Here is a 26,897-nt window from a genome sequence, read left to right as displayed (position 1 = left end):
GTATTCTTGATCTATCACAAATGAAATTTCAAAAATTCATGTATGGTGACATTGAAAGAAGAGAAAGGAAGTTAGGAAAGTACAGTTAATGAAGTTATAATACTAAAAATCCATTTTTTTTGTTGTTTCAAGACATTAATCCTAGAACATAAGAAAGAAGTTCTGAAGAATGAGTGGGTAGTTTTGGGATTATTGCATGCACCTGTGCTTTCATATATGACTCAAATATTTTCAGGCTACTCATGTCTGATATGGGTATAAACTCAATAGGAGCTACTGAAACTTTTGCCATCTTGGACATAAGTTTTGGAGACCTTTCTTACAGATCCCTCTCTCTCTCTTTCTCTATCTATCTATCTATCTATCTATCTATCTATCTTTAAACCAGAAAACATAATTAATATCATTTTGTTTATACATTAGTTTTTTTTATTCATGATCAAGAATTTTGGTATTCCTATCTGTCAAACAGAAGTGCCAGTAGTACCTTCTCTTAGGGATACTAGGAAGACTAAATTGTTAAGTATAATTAGTAATTATAATTAGTAATTATATATCCTGCGCAATAATTGGCTGAAAACTGTAAGCAGTATGACTGCTAACTATAAACATGTCACCATTGTAGAGAAGCGTTTTCAGGCTATCCTAGTGTTCTGCCCTGCTGATAAAGGATTCCTGTTCCTTTTCACCACGACTTTTACTTAATGATACTAATTCATCCATGTTCTAGGCTTGACACAGAAATTTGTGTAAAGAACAAAGGTGACTTTTAGTTACTGGTGTTTGAAAGCCTGCCTACCACAGGAGCCACAGATGAATATTCAATGGCTGTGAGCATTTTAGACTGTGCTGAAAATAATCCTTCCACCTTCCCACAAGAGCTTCCTGTACCTCACTTTCTCTTGAGTTATTTTTTCCCCCATAGTTCTTGGACTTTGGTGCTTCCCAGTAGGAGCTGTCTGATAAAGCTTGCCGAGTACACTGGCTTCTCATAGGAAGAATTTGATTAATTTCAAGGTAGAGATCCGGGTCTAACTCTAATTTACCAGCCAGTTGACAGGAGTAAGGCAGAGCCTTGTGAAATAAAGCAGCAGTGTGGGTAAGGTTTTGTTTTCTCTGAATAGCACGTTTTCATACTGGCAGTGAACACAGAACTGTCAGGTAGGGAGAGTGCGCGCTCAGGCATCCTTAGGTGTTTCTACTGAGCTTTCAAGAGTTCACTGTTTGGAAACAGGGCACAACACCCATGTCATCCTCTGGGAGTAATGACATAGCTCCCCGATCAGAGCCCGGCACTTGTTCTAAGACTTTGGAGTGATGTAGAGAGAATTTTAATGATCTGAACTAGAATTGTCTATAGACATGTATAAATTCAGTTTGTATTGTGAGTTCATAGCATCATATTGCTATCCTTTCAGAAAATCTCTGAGGTTCAAGTAGGACTTTGGAAAGGACACAGGATAGGGTTGGTTAGGATGGGGTAGAAAATGAAGCCGTAAGCTTCATAATACTTTAGCAAACCGCACAAACTAAAAAGAACAATACATAGATATTGGAAATGGATATTTTACTTTTAGCTTTTAATTGTCTTTTTCATTTACAAAGGACACTTTTCCCACCACAGAGATAGGTCTCAGGTAGCTCAGGTTGGCCTCTAACTTACTATGTAGCCGAGTAAGTACTATGACCTTGATCTTCAAATCCTCTGCTTCTGAGCTTCCTGACTGCTGGGGTTGCAGCTTTGTGCCACCATGACCCACTTACTGCAGACAAATTTCTTCTGACCTTTGTTGTGTGGTGTGTAATTTCCAAAGTTCTGACTGATGCTGTGATTTGACGGCTTCGGGTTCAGAATGGTCATGTGCAGCTCTTTGGCTCGGGTTTTATATTTCTTGGGCTAATGCATCCTAGGGAGACACTGGGTGAGTCAAAAGTTAGAGAAAGGTGGAGTTAGAGAGGGTGAGGGCACCACAGATTAGAAAGGATGTGCCAGTTTACCCTCCCACACCCCTCCCCCACAGGGAAGATAAACTCACCCCTCCCCCACAGGGAAGGTAAGCTCACCCCTCCCCCACAGGGAAGATAAACTCACCCCTCCCCCACAGGAAAGGTAAGCTCACCCCTCTCCCACAGGGAAGATAAACTTACCCCTCCCCCACAGGGAAGATAAACTCACCCCTCCCCCACAGGGAAGGTAAGCTCACCCCTCCCCCACAGGGAAGGTAAGCTCACCCCTCCCCCACAGGGAAGATAAACTCACTCCTCCCCTACAAGGAAGGTACGCTCACCTGTACACATAAAGCAAGTTTTGCATCCAAGTACTGATGACTTAGGAGCTCAGAAACAGGCCCATGGGTTCTCAGACACACGTAGACTTTCACAAAGATAAACCTAGGCAAAAATCCAGGAGCTAACAAAAGAAAGATGTCCCAGGACAGGGCAAAGAAAAGAGCTAGCTTAAAGGGAAACAAAGAAACAAAAACCAAGGAGGGCAAAATTGAGAACCGGAAGGTCAGACTCAGGGTGCACTATAGAAGTGGGCTCCCCAGAGTTCAGTGGGTGAGAGAGCCCCTGGGAAGCCCGGCTGGTGAAAGGAATAAACGGGGCTTCATATTACTCTCCTTTGTAGTATTCACGAAATGCTGACGGGCCAGAGGCTGTGCCACTCGGAATCTCACAATGACACTGTCCTCGCAGCGCTGAATCAGCAAAGAAGTGATGGCATCCTCTGCGATGTGACCCTGATCGCCGAGGAGCAGAAATTTCATGCTCACAAGGCGGTCCTAGCGGCCTGCAGTGACTATTTCCGGGTAAGTGATGGTGGATGCGTTCGTCTTAGCATGTCGCTGCCTGACCGTTCCTAGGCCGTGAGCCATCTACATGGTGGTCTGTGATCTGTAAGTGTTGAGAACCCGTGTGTCTTTCTGGAAAGGCCTGGGTCCAGGTCCCTGGTGGGATACTCGCCGGATTGGGCTGGGTGGCTGCCATGGGAAACAGACCTTGGCATCTGACTAATTAATGCACTTGGTTGGCATTTTGCAAGCACTGGGTGGTGCGGCATTGACATGCCTGGCATATGAAGATATGGTTCTTTTTTGCTAGAACTTGGAATTTGATTTTCGGCTGTGAGTGACGTGTGCCGATATGACTTGGGTGGATGAGGCCTTTTATATTTATATTTCATTTAATCTTCATGCAAACACCTTGTACAAGTGTATGCAGGTGCGATTGAAGGCCACCATTTTTTTTTCATGTAAGGAAACGGGAAAATCTCAGAATTCAGAATAAACAAACAAACAAACAAATAGTAAACATAATTCTTAACTTGCATACCTGGTGTTTGATTTTTGTTTCTTAATTTTAGAAACTTATTAATTGGGGGCCGAGGTGACATCTCGGTGGTTAAAGTGTGGGCACTGGGTGGAGGTCACATGGTAGGAGACCTTGCCTGAATGAGTAAAGTGGCAGAGAAGCTGAAGAAGATTCCTGGCCTCAGGCTCCACACAGGTGCCCATATACATGCAGACATAAACATACCGCCCATACACAGACGGGATAGGAACATTATTAGTGTGTGTGCATGTTCCTATATGTGTATGCATGTTGTGGGGGGCGGTGCACATGCCAAGGTGTGCCTGTGAAGGCCAGAAGACAACTTTGTAGACTTGCTTCCTGTCCACCTTTACATGGGGTCTGGAGATCAAATTCTGTTGCCAGACTTTTACTGAAGGTCCTGTACCTGTTGAGCCATTTTGCAGTCTCCCCCTTCCCCTCTCTCTCCTCCTTCTCTTTCTCCATCTCTTCCTGTCTTCTTCAAATTGGCATGTATCCATTGTCCGTGTATTCATAAAGCAAGTTCCTCTCATAGATTTTCAATTTCTCTATCTCCTGTTACTCTCCCTCTGTTCCCATTTACCCCTCCTAATAGCCTCCTCCCCCCCAATCTCTTATTTGTGTTGCCAACCACTAGACAGACTTTAGAAACCCCTAGGAGGTAGGTCTCTGGATATCCTGGTAGAGGAAACCCCACCTTAATTGTGAGAAGGGCTATATCCTGGGTGGGGGTGGGGGACCCTGTGTTAGATGGACACAGCAAGCTGAGCCCTAGAGTGGAAATCACCGCCCTCCCCTTTGGACAGTGGGCAGCTGTTTCCCGCCTCTGCTGCCTTGACCTCCCACCAGGATACACTGTACCTTGAACTGTGAGCCGAAATAAACCTCTTTTCCTTTAAGTTCCTTTCCTTAGAGTATTTTATCAGAGCAACAGGAAAAAGAAGCCAAATCCTTCAGTTTAAATAGAGTGTTGTAGTACCTTGCTACTTATGGGCTTTTTGGTTTGTTTGTTTGTTTTTTTACTCAGGACTGTTGGCTGTCTGGGATCCTCTGTGCTTTGGTGCACTTTTATTCATTCACCGATTTCTGTGAAAAATATCATTGGCATTTTAATGGAAACTGTTGAGTCTGTAGATCCCTTTTGGTAATATAGCTATTTTTGTGAAATTATACTAATCCATTAGTATTGGCAGTCTTTCCATCTTCAATTTCTTTCATAAGTGCTTACATTTTTCCTCATCGTAGTTTCTTGGTTAGGATTATTCCTAGGTTATTTATTAACTTAGAAAGCACTGTGAGTCAGGTTCCTTTCCTGATTTCTCAGCAGCATGTGATTTTTGTATCCCGTTCATTTTTTAGAAGAGTTCATCCGTCGTAAGCCTTTCTGGTAGAGCTTTGGTGTCTCTTAGTGTGGAAAGCTATTGTCTACAAAATGGGGATGATTTCACTCTGCCTTTCCACTTATATGCCTTTTATTTCTTTCCGGATTTATTTTATTTGTTTGGTTTCATTCTTCTAGCCAAACCTCAAGGACTATATGAGGAAAAATATGGAAAGAGTTGGCAGCATTGTCTTATTCCTGATTTTACTACAAGTGCTGTGACTTGTTTAACTGATTAGGCTAATGTTGGCTATAGAGATGTTTAAAAATATATAACATTTTTTTATGTTACTGGATATGTATTTCATTGCTAGTTTCTTAAGGCATTTTTTGTCAAGAGGAATTTATTAAGGGACTTTATCAAAGGCTTTATCTGTATCTATTAAGATGTGATTTCTGAACTCAAGTCTATTTATGTGATGTGGAAATGCACATGTTAAACTATCCTTGCATGGAATAAAGTCATTGATCATGATGAACGATTATACTGGCTGGTTTTGTGTCAACTTGACACAAGCTGGAGTTATCACAGGGAAAGGAGCCTCTCTTGAGGAAATGTGTCCATGAGATCCAGCTGTAAGACATTTTCTCAACTAGTGATCAAAGGTGGGAGGGCCCAGCCCATTATCCCAACCCTGAGCTGGTAGTCTTGGATTCCATAAGAAAGCAGGCTGAGCAAGCCTGGATAAGCAAGCCAATAAGTAACATTCTTCCATGGCCTCTGCATCAGCTCCTGCTTCCTGACCTGTGGGAGTTCCAGTCCTGACTTCCTTTGATGATGAACAGCAATGTGGAAATGTAAGCTGAGTAAACCCTGTCCTCCACAACTTGCTTCTTGGTTATGAAGTTTGTACAGGGATAGAAACCCTGACTCAAGAAAATGTTGTTTTTGATGTGTAGCTGAATTCAGTTTATAAATGTTTTATTGAGAATTTGTGCATCTGTGTTCATTGGGGAAACTGACCCATAATTTCCTTGTTTTTGTTGTTGGCTTTTTTTTTTTTTTTTTTTTTTTTTTTTTGTGGCCCTTTCCAGTTTAGACGTATGTGTAAAACTACAAATGAAAATTGAGTTTGGCAGTATTAATTCCTTAATTTTGTGGAATACTTTGAGAAGCATTGATAAACATTAACTGGGGATCCTTCTGAGCTTCGGGATTTTAGTCAAGAGACTTTTACTAGTTCTTTAGTCTGTGCTGGTTACTTTTTGTCAGTTAACACAAACCAAAGTCACCTGGGAAAAGGTTACCTCAAATGAAAGATTATCTGCATCCAAGTGGTCTGTGGGCATGTCTGTAGGGGCATTTTCTCTATGGCTCATGTGGGGAAGCTCACCGTGTGTAGTGCCAACCCATGAGGTGTTCAAGCAAAGCCGGAGTGAGGGTTCCTATTGTTGTAAAGAGACACCAAGACTACAGCAACACATAAAGAAAACGTTAGATTTGGGGCTGGCCCACAGTTTCCAAGGGTTAGTCCATTTATCATCATGGTGGAAAATATGGAGTCATACAGGAAGACATGTGCCTGAGAAGGAGCTGAGTGTTCTACATCTTAATCTTCAGGCAGCACAAGTGAATGCCTCACTAAGCCTAGCTCGAGTATATAAGACCTAACAGCCTACCTCCACAGTGACACACTTCCTTCAACAAGGCCACACCCACTCCTACAAGGCCACACCTACTCCTACAAGGCCACACCTAGTACTACAAGGCCACACCCACTCTTACAAGGCCAAACCTACTGCTACAAGGTCACAGGTACTCCTACAAGGCCACACCTACTCCTACAAGGCCACACCTATTCCTACAAGGTCACACCTATTAAGAGTGCCACTCCCTCTGACCCTATGGAGGCCATTTTCTTTCAAACCACTACAGCATCCCTCAGTGATGGTCTGTATCTTGTAATTAATTTCTTTCATCCCCTAAGTTAGTTTTGGGAAGTGGTTTATCACAGCAATAGAACTCTAACTATGGCAATCTTGCTATTTATTACAGATCCACTTAAATTATTAATAACCTATTTGGTAGGTCATATGTGTCTAGAATTTTCTCATTTCCTATAGACTTTTATAATTTATTAGAATGTAACTTTCAAAATATGCCTTAATAATCTTTTGAATTTTGCTAATACTTGGTATGCCTTCCCCATTGTCCTAATTTTATTCCCCTAATTTTATTAATTTGTATCTTTTAATTGTGTTACTTTGCCTAAGGATTTGCCAATTTTTAAAAATCTTTTCAAAGAATTAGCTATTTGTTTTGTTGATATTTTGAAGTACGATTTATTTTTCTTAATGTATATGTATGTATGTGCTTCTGTGTGGCATGCTTATATATCAAGTGTTGGCAGAGAAAAGAAGGTGTCATACATCCTGGAACCTGAGATGCAGGTGACTGTCAGCTGTCTGCTAACCATGCTGGGAACCAGAGCTCTCAGCAAGCAGAATATATGCTCTTAACCGATGACCCGTCTCCTCAGTCCCATCATTACCATCGGGTCTTTGCAGTTTTTATTTCATTACCTTTTGCATTTCTCTTGATTCTTTTACTTGCTGATTTAGGGTTTGACTTATTCTTACATCCTTGTGGTATATCACTGAGTGAATTACTGACAGTTCTCTGCACTTTCAATGAGACCAGTTATAGAGATATAGACATCCGTTCCCCTTACAGCTGCTAACATTGTACCCCACAGGTTCTGGTGTGTTGTAATTATGCTTTCATTTTATTCTTCAAGCATGGACCCTGAACTCTTCAAGCATGGACCCTGAACTCTGTTCTGCTCTGCAGACTTTACTATTTTGCTCAACTGCTGTAACTCGTGCCTGTCTCCCACACTTACCTCCCTCTTAGTATGGCACCCCCAGAGATTATAACACCCCATGCATGGGTGTCATTTAATCTTTTGGTATCTTTTTTTTTTTAACAACTTTATTTTACAAAACAAAGATCAATGTACAGATTTTAAGCATTTTTTGCATAAAATTATACAATACATTTTTGTCAGTACCTGTTCTTTTTTTTTTTTTTTTGTTTTTGTTTTTAAAGGTTTGATAGTGTGATAAAGATCCCACCAGTAACAATGAGCATAAAGTAAAACAAGATGCAACCTGGAAATAGAGTTTTCTTGGTGTGTAAAGATTTTTTTTTTTTTTTTTACAATGAGCAGACAGTACATGTAATACAGGGTACACCCCGGAATTTGTCAATGTGTTCTTGGTGGGTCAAGATTGAGCATGACTATTTTTTTTTTTGTTTTGTTTTGTTTTCTTTTTTTCTTGAACTACACACAGTCTGTGAGTTGTTTCTGGGGCAGTGCGAGCCTCTGAGGTTAGCATCCCATTATCAGTGACTGCATATTATGTCTGTTCTTTTGTGACTGGGTTATCTCATTCAGGACTTTTGGTATCTTCTAATTTTACTCATGTTTGACTCTTACCAAATATTCTCTTTACCTTCTTATATGGGTATCAGAAGAAAGCCTGAAGAATTGTTGGCTGGAAATGAGATTAACTTCTAACTATATATTTTTTCAAGTCAACTTTTAAGAAAAGGTTTATTCTTATTTTCTGTTTTAGCTTTGCCTGCAGAGTTTACTGCATGTGTGTCTGTACCTGTGAAGGCAGAAGAGGGGTCTGATCATCTAGTCCTGGAGTTAAGCTGCCATGGGGCTGCTGGGAACTAAATTTGTTTCTTCAGTAAGAGCAGCAGAACCACTTCTATGAAGAAGTGAAATATTTCATTTCAAGTTTTCTTAAGGTTTTGTGTGTGTGTGTGTGTGTGTGTGTGTGTGTGTGTGTGTGTGTGTGTGTTAGTTTAATTGACTGAAGACTTCAATAGTCACAGTTCTATTGCTGTAAAGAGACAACATGACCAAAATAACTCTTATAAAAGAGATTTGCTTACAGGATTGGATGTTTAGTCCATTATCATCATGGTAGAAAGCATGGTAGCAGGTGTGGCAGGCGTGAAGTGCTGGAGTAGTGGCTGAGAGCTGAGAGCTTCATCTTAGTCCACAGCAGGGGAAGAGGGAGGGGGAGGGGAGAGAAAGGAGAGACTGGGAGAGACTGGGACTAGCATGGGCTTTTGAAACCACATTCCAATGACACACTTTCTCCAACAAGGTCACATCTCCTAATCTTGTCAAATTTTGTCACTCCCTGTTGACTAATATATGAGCCTATGGGGGGGGGGTCATTCTTTTTCAAACCACCACAATTACAAAGTAGTATTTTTGAAATATAACAGTGTATAGTGATCTCCCATTGGCCAAGGAAATCCAACGGCCACTTCCACAATTAGTGTAAGAGAACATTTTGACTAATAGCAGTCCAAATCTTAATAGTAGGAGTACACATTCAAGTATGATGTAAAAATGAAAATTTTTTAGAAATAATTTTATCCAGGGATGAGCATATCAGTTGGTTCTCTAAAGCCAAACTGTCAACTCTGAGAATATATATATATACAAGTAACATTTTATAGACTCAGCAGTCTGTATTACACACACACACACACACACACACACACACACACACACACACACACACGAGCATGCATGTAACAACAATTAGTGTAAAAGATGCCATGAAAGAGAGCAAAGTATTTGAGAGGGTTTGAAGCTAGGAAAAGGAAGAGAGAAATGTTGTAATTATAATATTAGAAAATAAATAAAGTTACATAAAATGTTCCTTTACAAAAGTCTTTAAATAACACAGAAATCAACAGAGGTCTTTAGGCCAGCTAATGGTTGGTTTAGATGTTTCTAATAATAATCCTGTTTTATTTTCCATATAAGAGATACTATCAGTTGCATTCAGTTGCCAACTGTCAGTGACAGGGAGCTGTTGAAAGCAGGTTGGGGAGATGGCCCCGTGGCTGAGTGCTTGCCAGACAAACAGAAAGACAGGAGGACACAGATCTCCAATGTTGGTGTAAAAGCCAGGTGGGCAATAGCCCCCTGTCATCCTAGTACAGGGGAGGCTGAGACAAGGTACCCTGCCCACCTCCCCCTCGCCAGTAAGAGAAATTCTTCTGGGTCTGTAGGCAAACCTGCCCCTTTCTCCAGACTGTGATGCCCACTTTATTTCTAAAGCTGTTTGCTACAGAAGCATCCCTGGAAGGAAATTTTAGATAAAGAAATGGTCACTTTGTCCTGGTCTATTTTTATCCTCTGGGAAGATAGGCCCCAGCTGAGAAAATGCCTTCATCAGATTGCCTGATGAAAGTCTACGGAGCATTTCTTGATTGATGGTTGATGTGAAGCAAGCCAGGGAATTAAACCAGTAAGCAGTGTTCCTTCATGCCTCTGCTTCAGTTCCTGTCTGCAGTTCCTGCCCTGCTTCTCTCAGTGATGGACGATACACTAAACTTCCTACCTCCAAGCTGAATTTGCTCATGTTTTTTTTTTTTTTTTTTTTTAATTTATTTTTTCACAGCAATAAAAGGCAAACTAGAACATCGTTTCATCCTGAGTGTATGCAGAAATTTAAGAGACTCATAAAGAAACTGCCTCTCCCATCCACCTACCCTAATTTAAAATAATTTGTTTGCTCTTGGATCTTACGTCCTATATTGAAACTCCCAGATACAGTGTCTTGCTGTCCTTCCTAACTTCTGTTTCTCTTGCAGCAATATAATGCGGTCTCGTACTTTGTAAGTGCTCAGTAAATAATTTACTAACTTAATAAAATGTTTTCTAATTTTCATAGTAACTCATGTATAATTCAGTTCTTAAGATCTGAAATACTAGATGTATATATACAAAATATGTATGAATTGTTTGCACATTTTCCCTTCTGTTAGAATCCTATGAAGTTAAATAAAGACTTTAGTATAAACTGGACATTTATGCCCTAAAGAGTGATATTTAGCCCGTGATTCTGAAGCTAATGTGCTTCTTGCTTGATTTAGAAAATATAAGACCACAGGAGTCAGCAGGCACGCTCTGGTGTAAACTGTTCCATGATGTTGGCCTGAGAGTTACCAATGGATTTTCTGGCTTGCATGAGTAACGAAGAACAGTTGAGCACAAAGTGCTTTGACTTCCTGTGATCATTAACATTTGAAGAGGATGTATATATTTATATATATATATATATATGTGTGTGTATATATATATATATATATATATATATATATATATATATATATATATATATATAAACATTATTGAGTCAAGAAATAATGACTTAAAAGAAAAAAACAAACCAAAAAATTAGTTTAATTCCAGTGGCGTATGCACAGCGTGGCATTTGTCAAGCATATAACTGAATTAGAGGAGCAGTTCCTAAGAGGGCAGTGCAACAGTGGGGCGGTGAAATGGATGATCTAGGGAGCCCGTCTGAGTTCTGTGACAGGCAGTTGTTTGCCACAGTGCCTAGCAAATGGAAGGTTGTACTTCAGTTACTAATTGCTGGGTTCCTCCCCTTCACCCTCTGTGCAATGTAAACATGGACCGGCTATCTCTCCTCCCTGGACCTGGGTTTTTTCATCAGTCAGCCGATCACTTCAAGCACAGGCCTCAGGATGGGTTGCTGCAAATTCAGTGGTGAGTAGAATCTCACCCTTAGCACAGTTTCCCTAAACATTGACTGTTTTGCTTCTTGGATTGATTAGTGGTGCCTGGCCTTGCTCTGCCCGGGTGCTAGTGGAAAGAAAAGCTCAGCTCTCTATTTATGGGCTCTGCTGCTTTGCAGGCTCACTCCCCTTTGATAGTTCAGAATAGCTTGGTTTTATCCGTTTCTACCTTTGCATTTTTCTGAATCTGTACCCCTTCCTTCTTAGAAACCTTCAATAACCATCTGACTTTTCTCCCTCTTCGGGTCTTCTTCTCTGAACCTTTGTGTAGGGCTGTGCACTGAATGGTTATTCCCTGTTCATGGGCTCTGGTCAGCCTTCACAGCCCCACCCGCAGCCCCTCCCTTCTTTTCTGTTCCTTCATCATGTGTTTCACCTCAGGGTTTCGCACCTCTCAGTGTTGGACCCTTTGCCTCTCAGTTTACCCCTCTACCAAGGTTTGTAACAACAGCCAGTGTGGCTGATGTTTCTCAGGAGCCACTAAGCTGACTCCCATCTGCCATGTTCCTACATTCATAAAGTCTTCCATTTTCAACACTTAGAACTTAGCTTGTCTCCTTCAAAAAACTGAAGATTAGGTACTTTGATCAGTAGCATCTTAAAGAGGTTCTATGACTAGCTGAGGTAGTGAAATTTATAGAGGTATGGAAGCATAAAACTGAGTTGGAAAATATTGAATTAGAGGTAACAAGAGAAGTCAGGTAACAAGAGAAGTCAGGCAGAAGACTTGTGTGTGTGTGTGTGTGTGTGTGTGTGTGTGTGTGTGTGTGTGTACGGAATGGGTAAGCATTAGTCAACTGTTAATCCCCTCCTTTTGGAAGTCTCTCTGACCCAGGGAGCTCATACATGAGGTCACAGAACCCTGTGTGGGCAGACCTGAGTTATGAGCCACTCTGTGGTTCATAAAATATCTATGTGTCCTGGAGGTTGTTTCAGACTTGCCATCTGACATCTTGACTCTCTAACATTTGTTGATAAAAGGATTCAAATATGATGTTTTTAAAAGGTAAATATTAGAGCATCTTTTCCCTTTAGAATCTGTGTTTGCTGTGTAATTTTCAGGTTTGAGAGGAGGACAAAACCCATAATATTGAAAAACTGGTCTTCGTTCCAAGTATTTCTGTAATCCTATTCTCCTGTCATTATTGAAGTAAGTGGCACAAATTATTATTAAATGAGAATATAATGCATAATTAGAAATTTTCAATTCAATAAACATTTGTTGTAAGCCTGTTATTTTCTAGACATTGAGTGAATTCATAGTCTGGTGGAAGACACAGATGGGTGGATGGATTATTACAATATACCACAATCCATACCAGGGTTTAGGGGGTTGGATTTGCATTTGTTTTTACCCCGTGTTTATTTGGGTATTTCTGGTCATTTGCAGCAATAATAAATGTCCCTGCTATTGGTTAGCATTTCCTGTGCTCCACACATGTTTTCTAAATGCTTTATGTAGATCAATGCATTTCATTCTCCAGAAAAGTCTGTAAGACAGATGCTAATATCATAAGGTTCTTCAGGGCCCTGAAATGTGGCTGGGAGCCTAAACTCAGGGAAGAGCAGATGTCTACAAAGATAAAAATCTTTCCAAAGCGTGGTTAGCAGAGTGTGGAGCTGACAGATGTATAGATAGGGATGGAGAGGTAAAACTTCGGAGAAAGACTTAAGGCCTGATACTTGAGTATTCGGATAGTAGGAATATGGGAGGTTCTTGCTGTTTCTATGACTAAAGTATGGAGGAAGTGGGGAAAAGAACATCACAAGAATTTTAAAGGAGGCTGTATCAATGAAGGGACAATAGAGAAATGCTTTTGTATAAAGATGTTTCTTTCAGGCTTCTACAAGGAGGAGAGCCAAGGTTATATGCTGTGCTGTGCTCATTGCAGTGCCAAGAGAGTCATAGACACTCCATCCTTGTTTTCCCTATTCTAACCGAACTGGAACAGGTTTTTTCTGTGTTGAACCTCACTAATACCCCCCTAAAAACTTCCTTCTGCTCAGATATATGTATTTTTACCAGGAATTTATATATGCACACACATATGATTATATATGTATATGTGTAATTATTGACATAGAGATCTTTAATATATGACAGCTGCTTATTTATGCTGCAGAGGTATTCTGATTAGAACAGGTTTCTAAAGTTATATTTTAGCTTCTTGGATCTTCATTTCAGAAAAAAAACAAAAACAAGACAAACAATAGTAAAGTAATACAAAAGCCCATTTTGTTTCCTTCTAAGTATGTATCTCCTATGGTTTTAGATAGCAAACTTTAGTCTGTAGCTATTTAATTTATACATAAATGTCATCAAAATGAAGTTGCAAATGCTCAGTATTTTCCACTGTCAACTCTGCAGTAGCTTGCTCTATGATTTATTATTTTGTTGGAGGTCAGACAAGCTCTCCTGAATCATGTAGCATGTATAGACAAGCTCTCCTGAATCAGGTGGTTATGACGCATGTGTAGACAAGCTCTCCAGACTCACGTGGTTATGACGCATGTGTAGACAAGCTCTCCTGAATCACGTGGGTATGACGCATGTGTGCCGCCACAGCCACATCTTAATGCTTTCGTGCTTATTCTTTTCTTTCTCTGACAACTGACATCACATATCAATCACAGATCATCTAAATGGCATTCTTATACCATAAACTATCATTATTTGGTAAACTGATCATTATTTTCATCAAATGGTTTGTAGGACACAGAGGAAGCTCTGGGTAAAGTCCTGAGTGAATGTCTATTTTGACATAGATATTCTATTTTAAGAAACACTTTATAAGCTCATGGTTAGATACCATACCGTGTGGCGGCTGAATTTTGCTATTTTGTAGACATCAAATGAGACTGTCAATAAAAACTTCCCTTGTAATAATTCCTGCCAGCATTATCACTGGCCCCCTGCAGTGTTGCTTGTGTTTACATTCTCCTCAGTGGAAGGCATTCTCTAGCATTGTACATAATTCCGCTAACACAAAACTACCATGGTATCCTTCATTAGACAAACAGGGAAACGGTGATCCATTCATTCTCTGGAATGAATGACGGGGAATGACCTATAAAGCTGCGGAAAGTCGTAGTGGAAGTGAAAGAAGCTAGGTTGAAGATGGTTCTGTCCAGTGCTAAATATATGAAATTCTGGGAAAAACTGTTGGAGAGGGAAAAAGGAGGACGTATCAAGAGCTTGAGCATGATAGGAGTAAACAGATGGATAATGAAGGAGAAACGTACACTTCCAGGATTGATTTGTAATATGAACTTTGGACCTTAGTAATGGCTTCCTAATAACTGGTTTGTTGTATTAGGGGAAAGTAAACAGCTAGTGAAGCCTCTAGTTCTTTAAACAGCAATAGAATGACTAGTTTGTTACAAATGAATGTTTTTATATTTATAATACACATTTATATTTATGAAAAGTATTTTTAAAAATGAATACCCCTTGAAGAACTGACAACTTTACTTTAGCTCTGTACCCCATTTTAAAATAGAATTATTTGATTCTCTGGAGTCTAACTTCTTTAGCCCTTTGTATATATTGGATATTAATTATCCTTCTATCAGATATAGCGTTGGTAAAGATCTTTTCCCAATCTGTTGGTTGCTGTTTTGTCCTATTGACAGCATCCTTTGCCTTACAGAAGCTGTGCGATTTTATGAGGTCCCATTTGTCGATTTTTGAACTTAGAGCATAGCCATTGATGTTCTGTTCCGGAAAATTTCTCCTGTGCCTATGTGTTCTAAGCTCTTTCTTACTTTCTCTTCTGATAGTTTCAGTGTACCTGGTTTTATGTGGATGTTTTTAATCCACTTGGACTTGAGCTTTGTACAAGAAGATAGAATGGGTCAATTTGCAAACCAGTAGCCAACATCAAACTAAATGGTGAGAAACTTCAAGCAATCCCACCAAAATCAGGGACTAGACAAGGCTGCCCACTCTCCCCCATCTATTCAATATAATACTGGAAGTCCTGGCCAGAGCATTTAGACAACAAAGGGAGGTCAAAGGGATACAAATTGGAAAGGAAGAAGTCAAAATATCACTATTTGCATATGATATGATATGAATATAAAATTAACTCAACCAAATCAGTAGCTTTCCTCTACTAAAATGATAAACAGGCCCCATTCTATAAGCTCCTAATATGCTAAATGTTTAATTGCATCAAACTGTGTGGAACCCTGACTACTTCTCTTTAAGGTTACCACTGGCTATTTAGCATTATGAACAGAAGGTAGTCCTCCAGTACTATCCAAATCCTAATGCTTAGAGCCTATGATTAACTTAAAGACCTTAATTTAGTTTAGAGTGTCCCAGATTGCATAGTTAGACCTGGAGGGATCACTGGAAACATCTGGATTTAAGACAGAGGTACAACAGTTAGAGATGTGATGGAAGAAGCCAAGTTTGAGTGACATGCTTGCTGTCATTAGAAGAGAGCATGAAGCCGGTGACTTCTAGAAGCTGGAAAGATAGAGAACAGCTCCTCCCTATAGGCCCTAAGAGTAACATATCCCTGTTGGCAACTTGATCTTAGTGCACTGAAGCCAATTTTAGATCCATGACCTTCAGAAACCTAATATAATAATGATTGTGCTATTTTTAAGGCACTAAGCAGCAAGGCTATCAATACAAGAGCCTTAGCTGTAGCTGTCTGGCATGAATATATTCCTGACATTTCTGTGAATTGTCAGATGTGCTTTTGTACTCTGTCATTTCTATTGGCCTGTTTTGTAAATGCTATCTAATGATGTAAGGAAAGCAAAGGAAACTGTAGATTGTAGGAATAATGAAGAATCAAGACATAGAGGAGGTTTGGTGTACAATAAGCAAGTGGGTTCCTTATCTTTTAATTTCCGTATTACCCCTCACATGGCCCTTCATTTTAGCTGTCCCTCCTCACTCCCTTCCTCATCTCCTTCTTTTATTTCTACCCATTATACTTCCCCCTCATCCATCCACAACCCGCTTTTAGGGAGAACTATATGCCCCTCCACAAGACTTCTTCTATTCTATATCTAAGCTCTGTGCTTATATAGATTGTAACTGGGTTATCAATGACTAAATAGCCGATATCCACTGATAAATGAAAACATACTACATTTATCTTTATGTGTCTGGATTAATTTACTCCAGATGACTTTTTTTAGCTATATACACTTATCTGCAAAGTTTATGATTTAACTTTTTAAAGTGGCTGAGTAATCTTCCATTGTGTAAATGTACCATTGTTTTTCCCTTTATCCACTTTTTTTTTTTGTTGTCATTGTTGAAGAATTATGGTTTCCAGTTTGTGGCTACTGTGACTAGAGTAACAGGGCACATGGTTGAGCAGGCTTCTTCCTGTGTGGCAGGATGAGACATCCTTTGGGGATATGCACAGAAGTGGTAAAACTGGATCTTGAAGTAGATTAATTCCCGTCTTCCTGAGAAACTCTGGCATTTGATTTACGTAGAGGCTGTACACCATGCAGTAGAGGAGTCTCCCCTGACTCCACATCCTCACCAGCATGAGATGTCACTTGTGTTGTTGGTCTTAGCTATTCTGACAGGTATACGGCAAAGTCTCAAAGTAGGTTTGATTCCTGGTAACTAAGGATGGTGAACATTTGTCTAATTGTTTCTCAGTCATTTGTGTTTCCTCTATTGAAAATTCTCGTTTTACATCTGTTCTCCATTTTTAAATTGTGTTGTTTCCTAGATATCTAGTTTTTATGTTAGATATTTTAGATATTAGTTCTCAATGAATGTGTAGTTGGTAAAGATCTTTCCCCATTCGTTCAGTTGCTACTTTGTCCAAATGATGATGTTTTCTTTGCCACGTAGAAGCCTTTTCAGCTTCATGAGATCCTATTTATTTATAGTTGATTTAGTGCCTGTACTAATGGTGTTCTGTTCAAACAGTCTTCTCCTGTGCCGATGAGTTCAGGGTATTTTTCACTTCTTTTCTTTCAGGTTCAGTGAGTGTATCTGGTTGTATGTTGAAGTGTCTGATTCATTTGGAGTTGAGTTTTGTGCAGGATAATACTTATGGACCTATTTGGATTCTTCTACATGAGCCATCCAGTTTGACCAGGACCATTTGTTGAATATGTCTTTTTTTTTTCTATCCATATTTTTGACTTCTTTGTAAAAGATCAGGTGTCCATGGGAGTTGGATTTATGTTTGGTGTTTACTGCTCTGGAGGCAATGGGACCTGGGAGAATGGAGTCCATGCATAAGACTAACGGAAGTGGACATTTTTTATTAATAGCATATAAACATTTAATTGAGTAACATCAGCAGGCCACAATGAATCATCTGAAGTCATCTCTACGCCTGGGAGTAGCATGAAAACATATTCCAAAAACAGTTCTGCAGTTTAAAGAAGTTGAGATTGCAAGACTCTTCTATTGCTTTCTTGGAGTATTCTCATAAGCACTCAAAATTCTTCTTCCATGAGTCCATTCTTGAACCATGTTCTAACAGTTTTGGTCTTCAATTTAATTTCATTTCTGGGTTTGTGCCCATACCATGGTGTTTTTATACCATAGCTCTGTAGGACAATTTGGGGAATGATGAACCCAGTACAGGAAACCTAATACAGTAGACGCTTCCTAAAATATATATGTATATAAAGGCAATTTAAAGGATATCACCAAATTATTGGGGAGGCAGAACCCCAAGTGCACATTTTGTATCGCCAAGTGAAGCTTCCAGTACGGAGATTGCATTGTACCTCATTGCGTTATTTGTCAAAGGGGTCCCCGGAAACTGTCAAACAACCCAGGCTGTTGTTCTCCACAAAATGATGGTAAGGCCCTATTGCTAGAGATAACAGCCACACAACTCATTGAATATGGTGATGTCACGCTGGTGTCTACATAGAGCCTTCATCTCTTGTTACCATCCTTGGTACAAAAAGATCCCAAAGGATAGATGTAAATACCAAGCCAGTTACAAACCCTTTGGTCTACAGTGGTGTCCTGACTGCAGGATATGCTACTGCAATGGTGGCACAGAGCTTACGGGTATTAGCAACCAATATCTGAGTTGACTTAAGGCCCATTCCATGAGATAGAACTCATACCCAACACTGCTCGGATGACCATGAACCTAATACTATATGGCCCAGGGATCTAAGTCCTACTGATCTGAAACAAAAACAAAGCCAACAAACTATAGCAATAAGATGACTCTCAATAACATTCTCCTATACTCCTGGATTAGTACATTGCACCACTAGAGAAGCTTTCTCCTGCTCAGATGGGAGCAAGTGCAGACACTCACAGTTGGCCAATATAAAAAGAGTCAGAGGCCTGGCTATAAATGGGATGTCACCATCACATCCCTTCCTTAGTGCTCAAGGAATCCTGAGGGTGAGGTGGGAGAAAGACTGTGAGAGCCAGAGGGGATGGAGGACACCAAGAAAACAAGGCCTTGCAAATGAACAGGAGTGACACATGTGAACGTATGAGAGGCATGCAAAGGCACAAGGTGATTTGATTGTGTGTGTGTGTGTGTGTGTGTGTGTGTGTGTGTGTTTAGGTTTCCAGCTTAAACTCTTCATAGGATTCCTGAGTGTGAAAATGAGGAGGCCTTTGTATATATTTATTTCTTGTGCTTTCTTTTGGGCTCTTTGCCTTCTGTATGTTTGTATTGTCCTATTGTGATGTGTTAGTCTTTTTTTTTTTTCTTATTATATTATTTATTTTATTATATTTATTCTTTACAAAAAAAGAGAGAATGGCATGCTTGGCGTATGAATTAAAAAAAAAAAAAACAGGAAAGGAAAGGAAAGGAACAGGATTGTTCCTGGTATGGAGGAGAAAGTTTATTATAGTTACACGGGAGAGCACAGCCAGAGGCAGACACATATGGGAGAGTTCAGAGTGGACATCACCGACTGAGCTTGGCCGTGTTGGGTGGAGGGAGAAGGGAGAGCAGGGGAATCAGGTGCAACAACCAGGATGCCCAAAGATGCAAAAAGAGCAGATAACCAAAGGGATTGGGTTACATAGGGATTAGCATCCCAGCCTCCTGGGCTGGAGAGATCAGGGTAGGGAGAGGGGTTTTCAGCCAGGGGGGCCCTTTAATAGACAGAGCCTGAAGAATGCAGAAGAGCAGGGTGGGGGTGGGATGGGGAGGTGTTGGGGGGAGAGAAAGAGGGCTGGTGGTGTTGGGGTGCAATGTCTGCTTTGGTATGTTAAATAGGCACCTCAGCCATTTGTCCCAGGCTTGAACCTGAACAATGTAGTGAACATTGTTATGATTTTGTTTTCTTAAACATTCCTATGTCACTGTCTCTCTCTTAATGTTTCATGGGTGCGTATTAGTCAACTTTCCATCCTGGTGAAAAAAAAAATGCCAGAAGCGGGGTCACTCTCAAGAAGCAGTCACTGGTTTGGCCATACATTCCATGGTCAGCTGGCTGCACTGTTTTGGGCCAAATTTGAGTGAAGGAATCATCAGCACACTGAGAGAGCCTGCTTATTCCCTACCAGCCAGAAAGCTCAAAGAGAAAGGAAGTACCTGGAGACACTGTGTGCCCTCCTGGTGACCGTCTTCTTCCAACAAGCCACCACCTCCCAAAGTTTCCACCGCCTGCTGTAACCCACTGTTTGAATTTATTGGTGAATTAATAATGGAGCCCTCATGACCTATCATACAGCCAAGGTCACCACTCAGCACTGGGGACTACACTGTCCACATGAACATCTGAGCTACATCTCACATTCACACCCTAACACCTCATGAACGCAAGAGACTGGTGTGTTCCCCAAAGGTGCTTGTCAGGAGCTTTTGTAGGCATAAACAGCAGAATCCCGTAGCCTGTCATTTTGTGAGAAAAGGACACTGCTTCTCCTACCCATGGAATCAGTGAGCCGGAGTAAGGGCTCTTAAAATAAGTTTTGAATGCCTCCATGGGAAATACCACTTTCCGTCTTTATAAGGAAGAGAATTTGTAAAGTCTCTTGTGTAAGACAGATTCCAGTGTCTGTTTGTTCTACCCCTTTGCTATCAGGAAACACAAGGACCTTGTGTTAGCCGAGAGTTTTTAGTACCTTTAGTGTCATCTTGACATATGATCTTAGGAAGGGAGCGGTCACTGGTTTTGGGGATCCAGTTTCTTTGTTTTTGTTTGTTTTTTCTTGCTTGCTTCATTTAAAGTTTTTTTTTTTTAATACAATAGATTTTGATCATATTCTATTTTCCTCTCTACACTCATCCCAAAACCTCCTCTGCCACCAACTTCATGTTATTTCTTTCTTTAAAAACTAAGCTAAAATAAATCCTAGCCAGGAAGCTATTTGCAATTGATTGGTACCAGGAGAGGGAGAAATTAGTTTTGATCAAAGGTATGACACTGGACAAATTAGCCACACTAAAGAGTAGGTTCAGGCTAAAGAGATGGCTCAGTGGTTAAGAACACTGACTGCTCTTCCAGAGGTTTTGAGTTCAAATCCCAGTAACCACATGGTGGCTCACAACCATCTGTAATGAGATCTGATACCCTCTTCTGCTGTGTCTGAAAACAGACAGCTACAGTGTACTTATAATAAATAAATTAATAAAATAAAATAAAAATAAAGAGTAGGTTCCATAATCAGAAGTAGTTGGCTAATACAAGTGGTTTCTTTCTAAAGGGACTTGGTGATATTCTGTTATCTTCAAAGTCAACTGATACAGTAACAGTACACAGTAAAGGTTTAAAAGTTGCGATAATTCAGGGTATCTAATTGTTATTAATAGGAAAATCCCTGAGGCCTCACCCCCAAAACATACATACACTCACCAATTCTGTCAATGAGAACCTTTCGGTTCTTTGGATGGATAAAGTAATATTTAATAAGTAACTTAACCCTTCAGTAAGAAGGCATTTAATCTTTTGAAGTTCAACAAATGTCTTCACTCAGTGTGCACATTAATTTTCCAGTATTCCCAAAGCTGAATGTTTATCATCTACTGAGTTAAAGGAAGAAACAATGTACCCTGAGAGCCAAGCCAGCCGCACTTAGTGTAACACACTGAATTACAAATAAGCCACCATGTCCAGTCCAAGTCAAACAGAAAATGAGAGATGTGGCTTCAGTGCAAACCCTAGGATACTGGGCTCCAAAACGTCACCCCCTGTTCATCTGTGTCCTTCTCTTGCTGAACAGTTATCAGAGTAAAGTTGGAATGGGTCCTGCTATGAAATGCTGCTATGAATGCAAGTTTGGCAACAAATTAGCAGGCCATTTCATAACAGTTACATTCAAAGGAGAAGAACCCAGGACACAACTTTATAGTCAGTGTGCTTGAAGTTTTGAAGATGGACTAATGGAGTCAACTTGGTGTGTCTACAAGATTCTACTAGAACTTAGAGGCAGAGAGTGAATCAGATTCCAGTGGTAGATTTTAGAACTCTAGAGTTCTTACCCAGAGTTTCTGGCTATCCCAAGAACTTGTCAGGAAGGGACTGGCTGGTCTGTGCCCTGTATAGATTAAGGATTGTTAGTAGTATTTCATGGTTCAGAGAGGGTGATAGTATAAGTAACGTTGAATATTTGACCTGACTGAGACCTATGCCCACACTCGCTACACGGAAATATGGAGCAAGGAACCAGGGAGATGGTACAGTAGATGATCACTTTGACCAAAAAAATTCAATATATTTTTTAAAGAAAAGGAATGCAATATAATAAAATGGTGACATTTAGAAGAAAAATAAAAGTGATTATTAGAAATACTATAGAAATTATTCCAATTAACTTACAACCTTGATAAATAAGTTTCTAGGAAATATAAATGACCAAAACTGTGCCAAAAGAGAAAGAAAATATAAGGAATGTGGGTAGCAGACAGAATAGTCAGGCACCTCCTCAGATAAGCAATGGATCCAGACTACCTATACTTTACTTATAGGCTATTCCTCACACTATATAAATCTGTTCTGACCCATAAGAAGATAGACAAGAACACACCATGGAATAACTACCAAGATTCTGTTAACCAGAGTACAACAAGGGTAGCAAAGGGAGAGCTATATCTTGCTTACTAATATATGCACACAAATTATGAATAAAATATAGTCAAATCCAGAATTCCACATCCAGCTCTTTTTTATTCAGCATCTTAATCTTTTAATGTTTACTTAATTTTTAAATTTTTTCACTTTGGCATTCTCCAGGCTTTTTTTCTACTCACTGGCTGTTAGTTTTGTCTAATTTCTTCAAACTTCTCAAAATTGTATTTAGTGAGGCTCAGTCCTTGCCTTTCTGTTTACACAAATACTCTTGCCTCCATGAGAATTTCAGAGTCTCATGATAAGTTTCCCCACATTCTCTACATTTCTAGTGTGTCCACATGCACAGAGTTCTACAGAACCAGTATGATGCATTTGTAGTGGAAAAGATGTTTATTATAAGGAATCAGCATGGACCATTTTAACTGCATCCCAAGATCTTATTTTTTGGCAAGCTCCTCCTGGCAACTCAGGACAGCCTTGGTGTAGCTCCTGGAGAGCTCCAGCCCTTCAGCACAGGACAGGACTGCAGAGACATCTTGCTTGGTTTAGTGGATATCCGCTCTTTCCTAAAACCCCAAACTTGCACATCTAGCAGGCTGCTCATTACCTGCAGTCAAATGTTTAGGAAGCAGTAGAAAGCTAAGACATCCATTACTAAAGTCTTCATTCAGCTCACAGAACTACTTACTGTGCAGTTTTCCCCATCATAGTTAATTATAGCTTTGTAATCAATACAGGGTCCAAATGTCTGTGTTATCCTTGACTGCTAGCTAGCAAGTCTCACAGGTCTGCCTTTAAAATACATAGACAAGTGTCAACTTTGCTACTATCACTCCGATCTAAGCTACCAACAACCTTTGCATGGAGTTGTAAGGAACTCTGTTAGGCTGTCTTATTTTAATCTTCAGCCCCACAGAGGTCATTTCAGAGTTGCAGTCCTGGTGATCCTGCAGAAAATGCAACTGTGATTTTCACACATTCTCAACACATTATGCCGCTGTCTACTCTGCTGCTGAAGGAAAGCCAATCTCTCTTACCATTCCTGTCATCCTTGCCTGGAACACTCCACCCGGGACCTGTCCACAGTCATCCTCTCCTGGAATTACCTTCTCTTGCATGTTCTTCTCCTGTGTGTTCAAATATTGCCTTTTTAGGAAGTAGGATTTTAATTTTATCTAAACCTAATTATTATAGAAAACTGTATTCATATATTATTTGTATAACTGGAAAACCAGTCAAGAGAAAAGAAGATCTGACATTTAGCTATACAGAATTGTTTACTAATTACTAATCTCATGCTTGTATATAATGTGCTCTGGTCACATTTATCCCCATATCCTTTTATGGTTTCTCTGCACTGCAGCCAATCTTCCTACTGATGGCCTTGACATCCAGCAAAGCCAAATGAAGCATTATCTAGGCAGCCCGTTTCCAAGGCTCTCATTGATGGGCATCAGATAAGCCCTAATTGTCTGGCTGACAATCTGAGGCTTCACATCTGCTGCTGTGGGTGCAGTATATGGTGGGAAGGCGGTGCTGTGGGTGCAGTATATGGTGGGAAGGTGGTGCTGTGGGTGCAGTATATGGTGGGAAGGCGGTGCAGGGGGTGCAGTATACGGTGGGAAGGCGGTGGGAAGACTGAGTTCGAATGCAGGCAGCTTTGGGAAGGAGCTATGGCTCCCAAGAGTGGTATGGGTTTATTCTTTTAAAGATAATAGCTTCCTAATTTCCCTAAACTGAGGACATCCATTAAAAATAGGATTCTTTTTGTATTCAAGGTGTAGAATTCAGTTTGTAATGATAGTGGGCAAATATCGCATCCTTTTTAAAGAAAACAAACAAGCCCGAGAGACAGTGCCGTATTCCTCTTTTGAATGATTTGAATCAGTGATAGAGAAATTCTTTCCCTGTGAGCAGGATGACTTTCTTTCATTGTCAGTGCTCTCTTTATTCCTTATCCTGAACGGGGCATTCTGGATACGTTATTTCTTTACTTGAGTGGATTCATTTACACTCAATGTCAATAATATGAGGAGAGGAAAATATTTATGAAGTAATCATACTGGCTAGCATTTGGCATCATTTTCACTGTGCCTGTTGAGCAAAGCCCTTTATATGTATTTTATTTAAATGTGTGTGGGAAATCGTTTCTTTTTCTTTTTTGGTTTCAATATCTTTTCAATGCTTTCAAAATCCTAACTTTCATGGGAGGTTTCTGTCACAAGAACATTTTCACTCGTGCTTGTTTTTCTCGTGTGTACACAGAATGTCAGCTCAATTTGAACAGCACGTTCAAAGGATAATGAGGCAGGGGAAATTTTAAAACTTTAAAATTGAGTATTGAGTTGACACAGATGTCTTATAAAAGAAGGAAAAGCTGGCTGATCGTGTCACTCCGATGCTGTGGATATGCCCCAATTCTGTTTATCAAATCATCTTTCTAAAAACTGACTCAGAAGGAATTGTCCACACTGTGGGGATGATCCAGCTGCTTGTTGAATCAATTGCATTTAATTAGCCCATCTGATGTTGATTGAATTCTGGGCTTGCACGCCTGGATTCCTGAAAAAATTGAATTATCAGTATTCTTCTCATTTAGAAATATTTGAATCTAAAGTGATGAAAGATTTTTATGCCAAATTATTCTTATTATGTTGTGTTCATAATCCTTCTATGGCATGTTCTCAGCTCCTGCCTCAGTCTGGGGAAATCAGCTTCCTGTGAGCTTCAGTGGTGGGTGGTAATAATGCATGACCATGCTAGCATTTACCCTTCGATATCATATGCGGACGGGAGAGGCCAAAGAGAGAACATCTAAACATCTGAACAGTCAGATGCCTCTGGTTTTTTGTTGTTGTTGTTGTTGTTTGTTTTTGTTTTGAATGGAAAGACCCACTGCTTTCTCAGATAATCAGCTTATTTTTGAGAGAGAGGGACAAAAGTAAAGAATGGTGACAAAATGTGTGGTGTCAAGTCCCGCCCGATTTTACCAGCCTTCTCACCTTGAGCTAATCACAGAAGTTCCAGTGTCTTCAGTTCCTGCGTGTTTAAATGAGGTACTAGAGTAATCCCGGAGAAGTTATTTCTTCTAACTTATGTATAATTACTAGAACTACATTTACATTTATTTATTCATTCACTCAATGTGTGTGTGTGGTGGGGGTACTCATGGCAGAGTATGTGTGTGGAGTTCCGAGGCAACATGTGAAACAGTTACATCCTTCTGTCATGAACATCCTGGGTATTGGACTCGGGTTGTCATGCTTGGCAGTGTAAAGGCCCACGATTCGCTGAAGAATGGTACCCCAGACTCAAATAGTATGCAGAGAGTGTTCATTCTACAGAAATGACCAGCATGCAGGGATCTCCATCCACCAAAATGGACTCCTAGGCTCAGCTTTTATTGCCAGTTAGAGGAATCCCAGGGAGGGGTATGAGCCCCTTTACCTTGATTGGCTAGCTCGTTCTCTAGAGGTCTGGCTGATTCTGTAATTAGTTAGGTTCTGGGGACTTCCCAGGGTGGTACTCATTCTAGCTGCCTACTGTTGCTTTAGGCCAGCAGACACGGTGTCCTAGGGACTGACTGCCTTTGGCTGGGCTTGGTTGACCACAGGCTCCTGCATCCTGGCTTTTACTTCTGGAAAACAGCAACGTAGGCCTGTTCTCCTGAACTGTCAGTTTTCAGCCTGTCATGAAGTCATCCAGCTCTGGCTAACTCAGTCCTCTCAGCTGCAGGAGCCCTTACCTGCTGAACCACCTTCCTAATTATCCAAAAAAAAAAAAAAAAGTTTATTTCACTCAACTAAGAAAGAAATCAATAAGGATGATACATATGCAAATACAAATATACTTATGTATAACTTTTGAGAAATTGTTTAATTATAAACTATTATAAAATTTGAACAAAATCTTTTCTCATTCTGTAGGTTGCCATTTTTGTCTATGGCATGCAGAAGCTCCTCAGTGTCATGAGGCCCCACTTATTAATGATTTCTCTCAGTACCTGTGCTAATAGTGTTCTGTTGAGAAAATCTTTTCCTGAGGCAGTGACTCCAAGGCTATTCTGTACTTTCTCTTCCATCAGAAAACTGGCTACCATGTGTCCATTTGACACAAGCGAGAATCAAGAAGGGAGCCTCATTTGAGAAAAATTTCTCAGTTGAGAAAATACATCTCTGTAAGATAAGCCTGTCGGCACCTTCTTAATTAGTGATTGATGGGGAAAGGCCCAGGGGGATAGTTGTCCTGGCTTCTATAAGAAAGCAGATTGAGCAAGCCATGAGGAGCAAGGAGTAAACAGAACCCATCCAGGGCTTCTGCATTAGCTCCTCTTTCCAGGTCCCTGCCCTGTTTGACTTCCTCTGACTTTCTCTGATGATAAATTGTATATGGAAGAATGAGCCAATTAAACTCATTTCTCTGCAGTGTCTTTGGTCAGGGTATTTCATCATAGCAGTAGAAATCCTGACTAAGACAGTCATGCTCAGTACACCTGGTTTTACGCTGAGGTCTTTGCTCCATTTCGACTTGAGATTTGAGCATAGGGACGAGTAAGGATCTATTCACATGCAGCCATTCATCTTAACTGGCACCATTTATTGA

At 40.2% G+C, this 26,897-nt stretch overlaps 1 protein-coding gene across 5 annotated transcripts in view; it reads left to right on the top strand.

Moving 5' to 3' along the window:
- Window positions 1–26,897, top strand: part of KLHL32 (kelch like family member 32) — a gene marked incomplete at its 3' end in the record, with an annotated part of 175,979 nt that overhangs the window by 5,375 nt on the left and 143,707 nt on the right. For all 5 annotated transcript variants that reach the window (XM_080938722.1, XM_080938721.1, XM_080938720.1 and 2 more), the window contains exon 2: window positions 2,630–2,810. In XM_080938722.1, the coding sequence (XP_080794848.1) occupies window positions 2,630–2,810 (181 nt within the window). The remainder of the gene's footprint in view (window positions 1–2,629; window positions 2,811–26,897) is intronic.

Source organism: Micromys minutus, assembly GCF_963924665.1.
Source record: "Micromys minutus genome assembly, chromosome: 26".
NCBI classification, from domain to species: Eukaryota; Metazoa; Chordata; class Mammalia; order Rodentia; family Muridae; genus Micromys; species Micromys minutus.
Note: the sequence above shows the minus strand (reverse complement) of the source record. Positions and strands in the feature narration are given on the sequence as shown.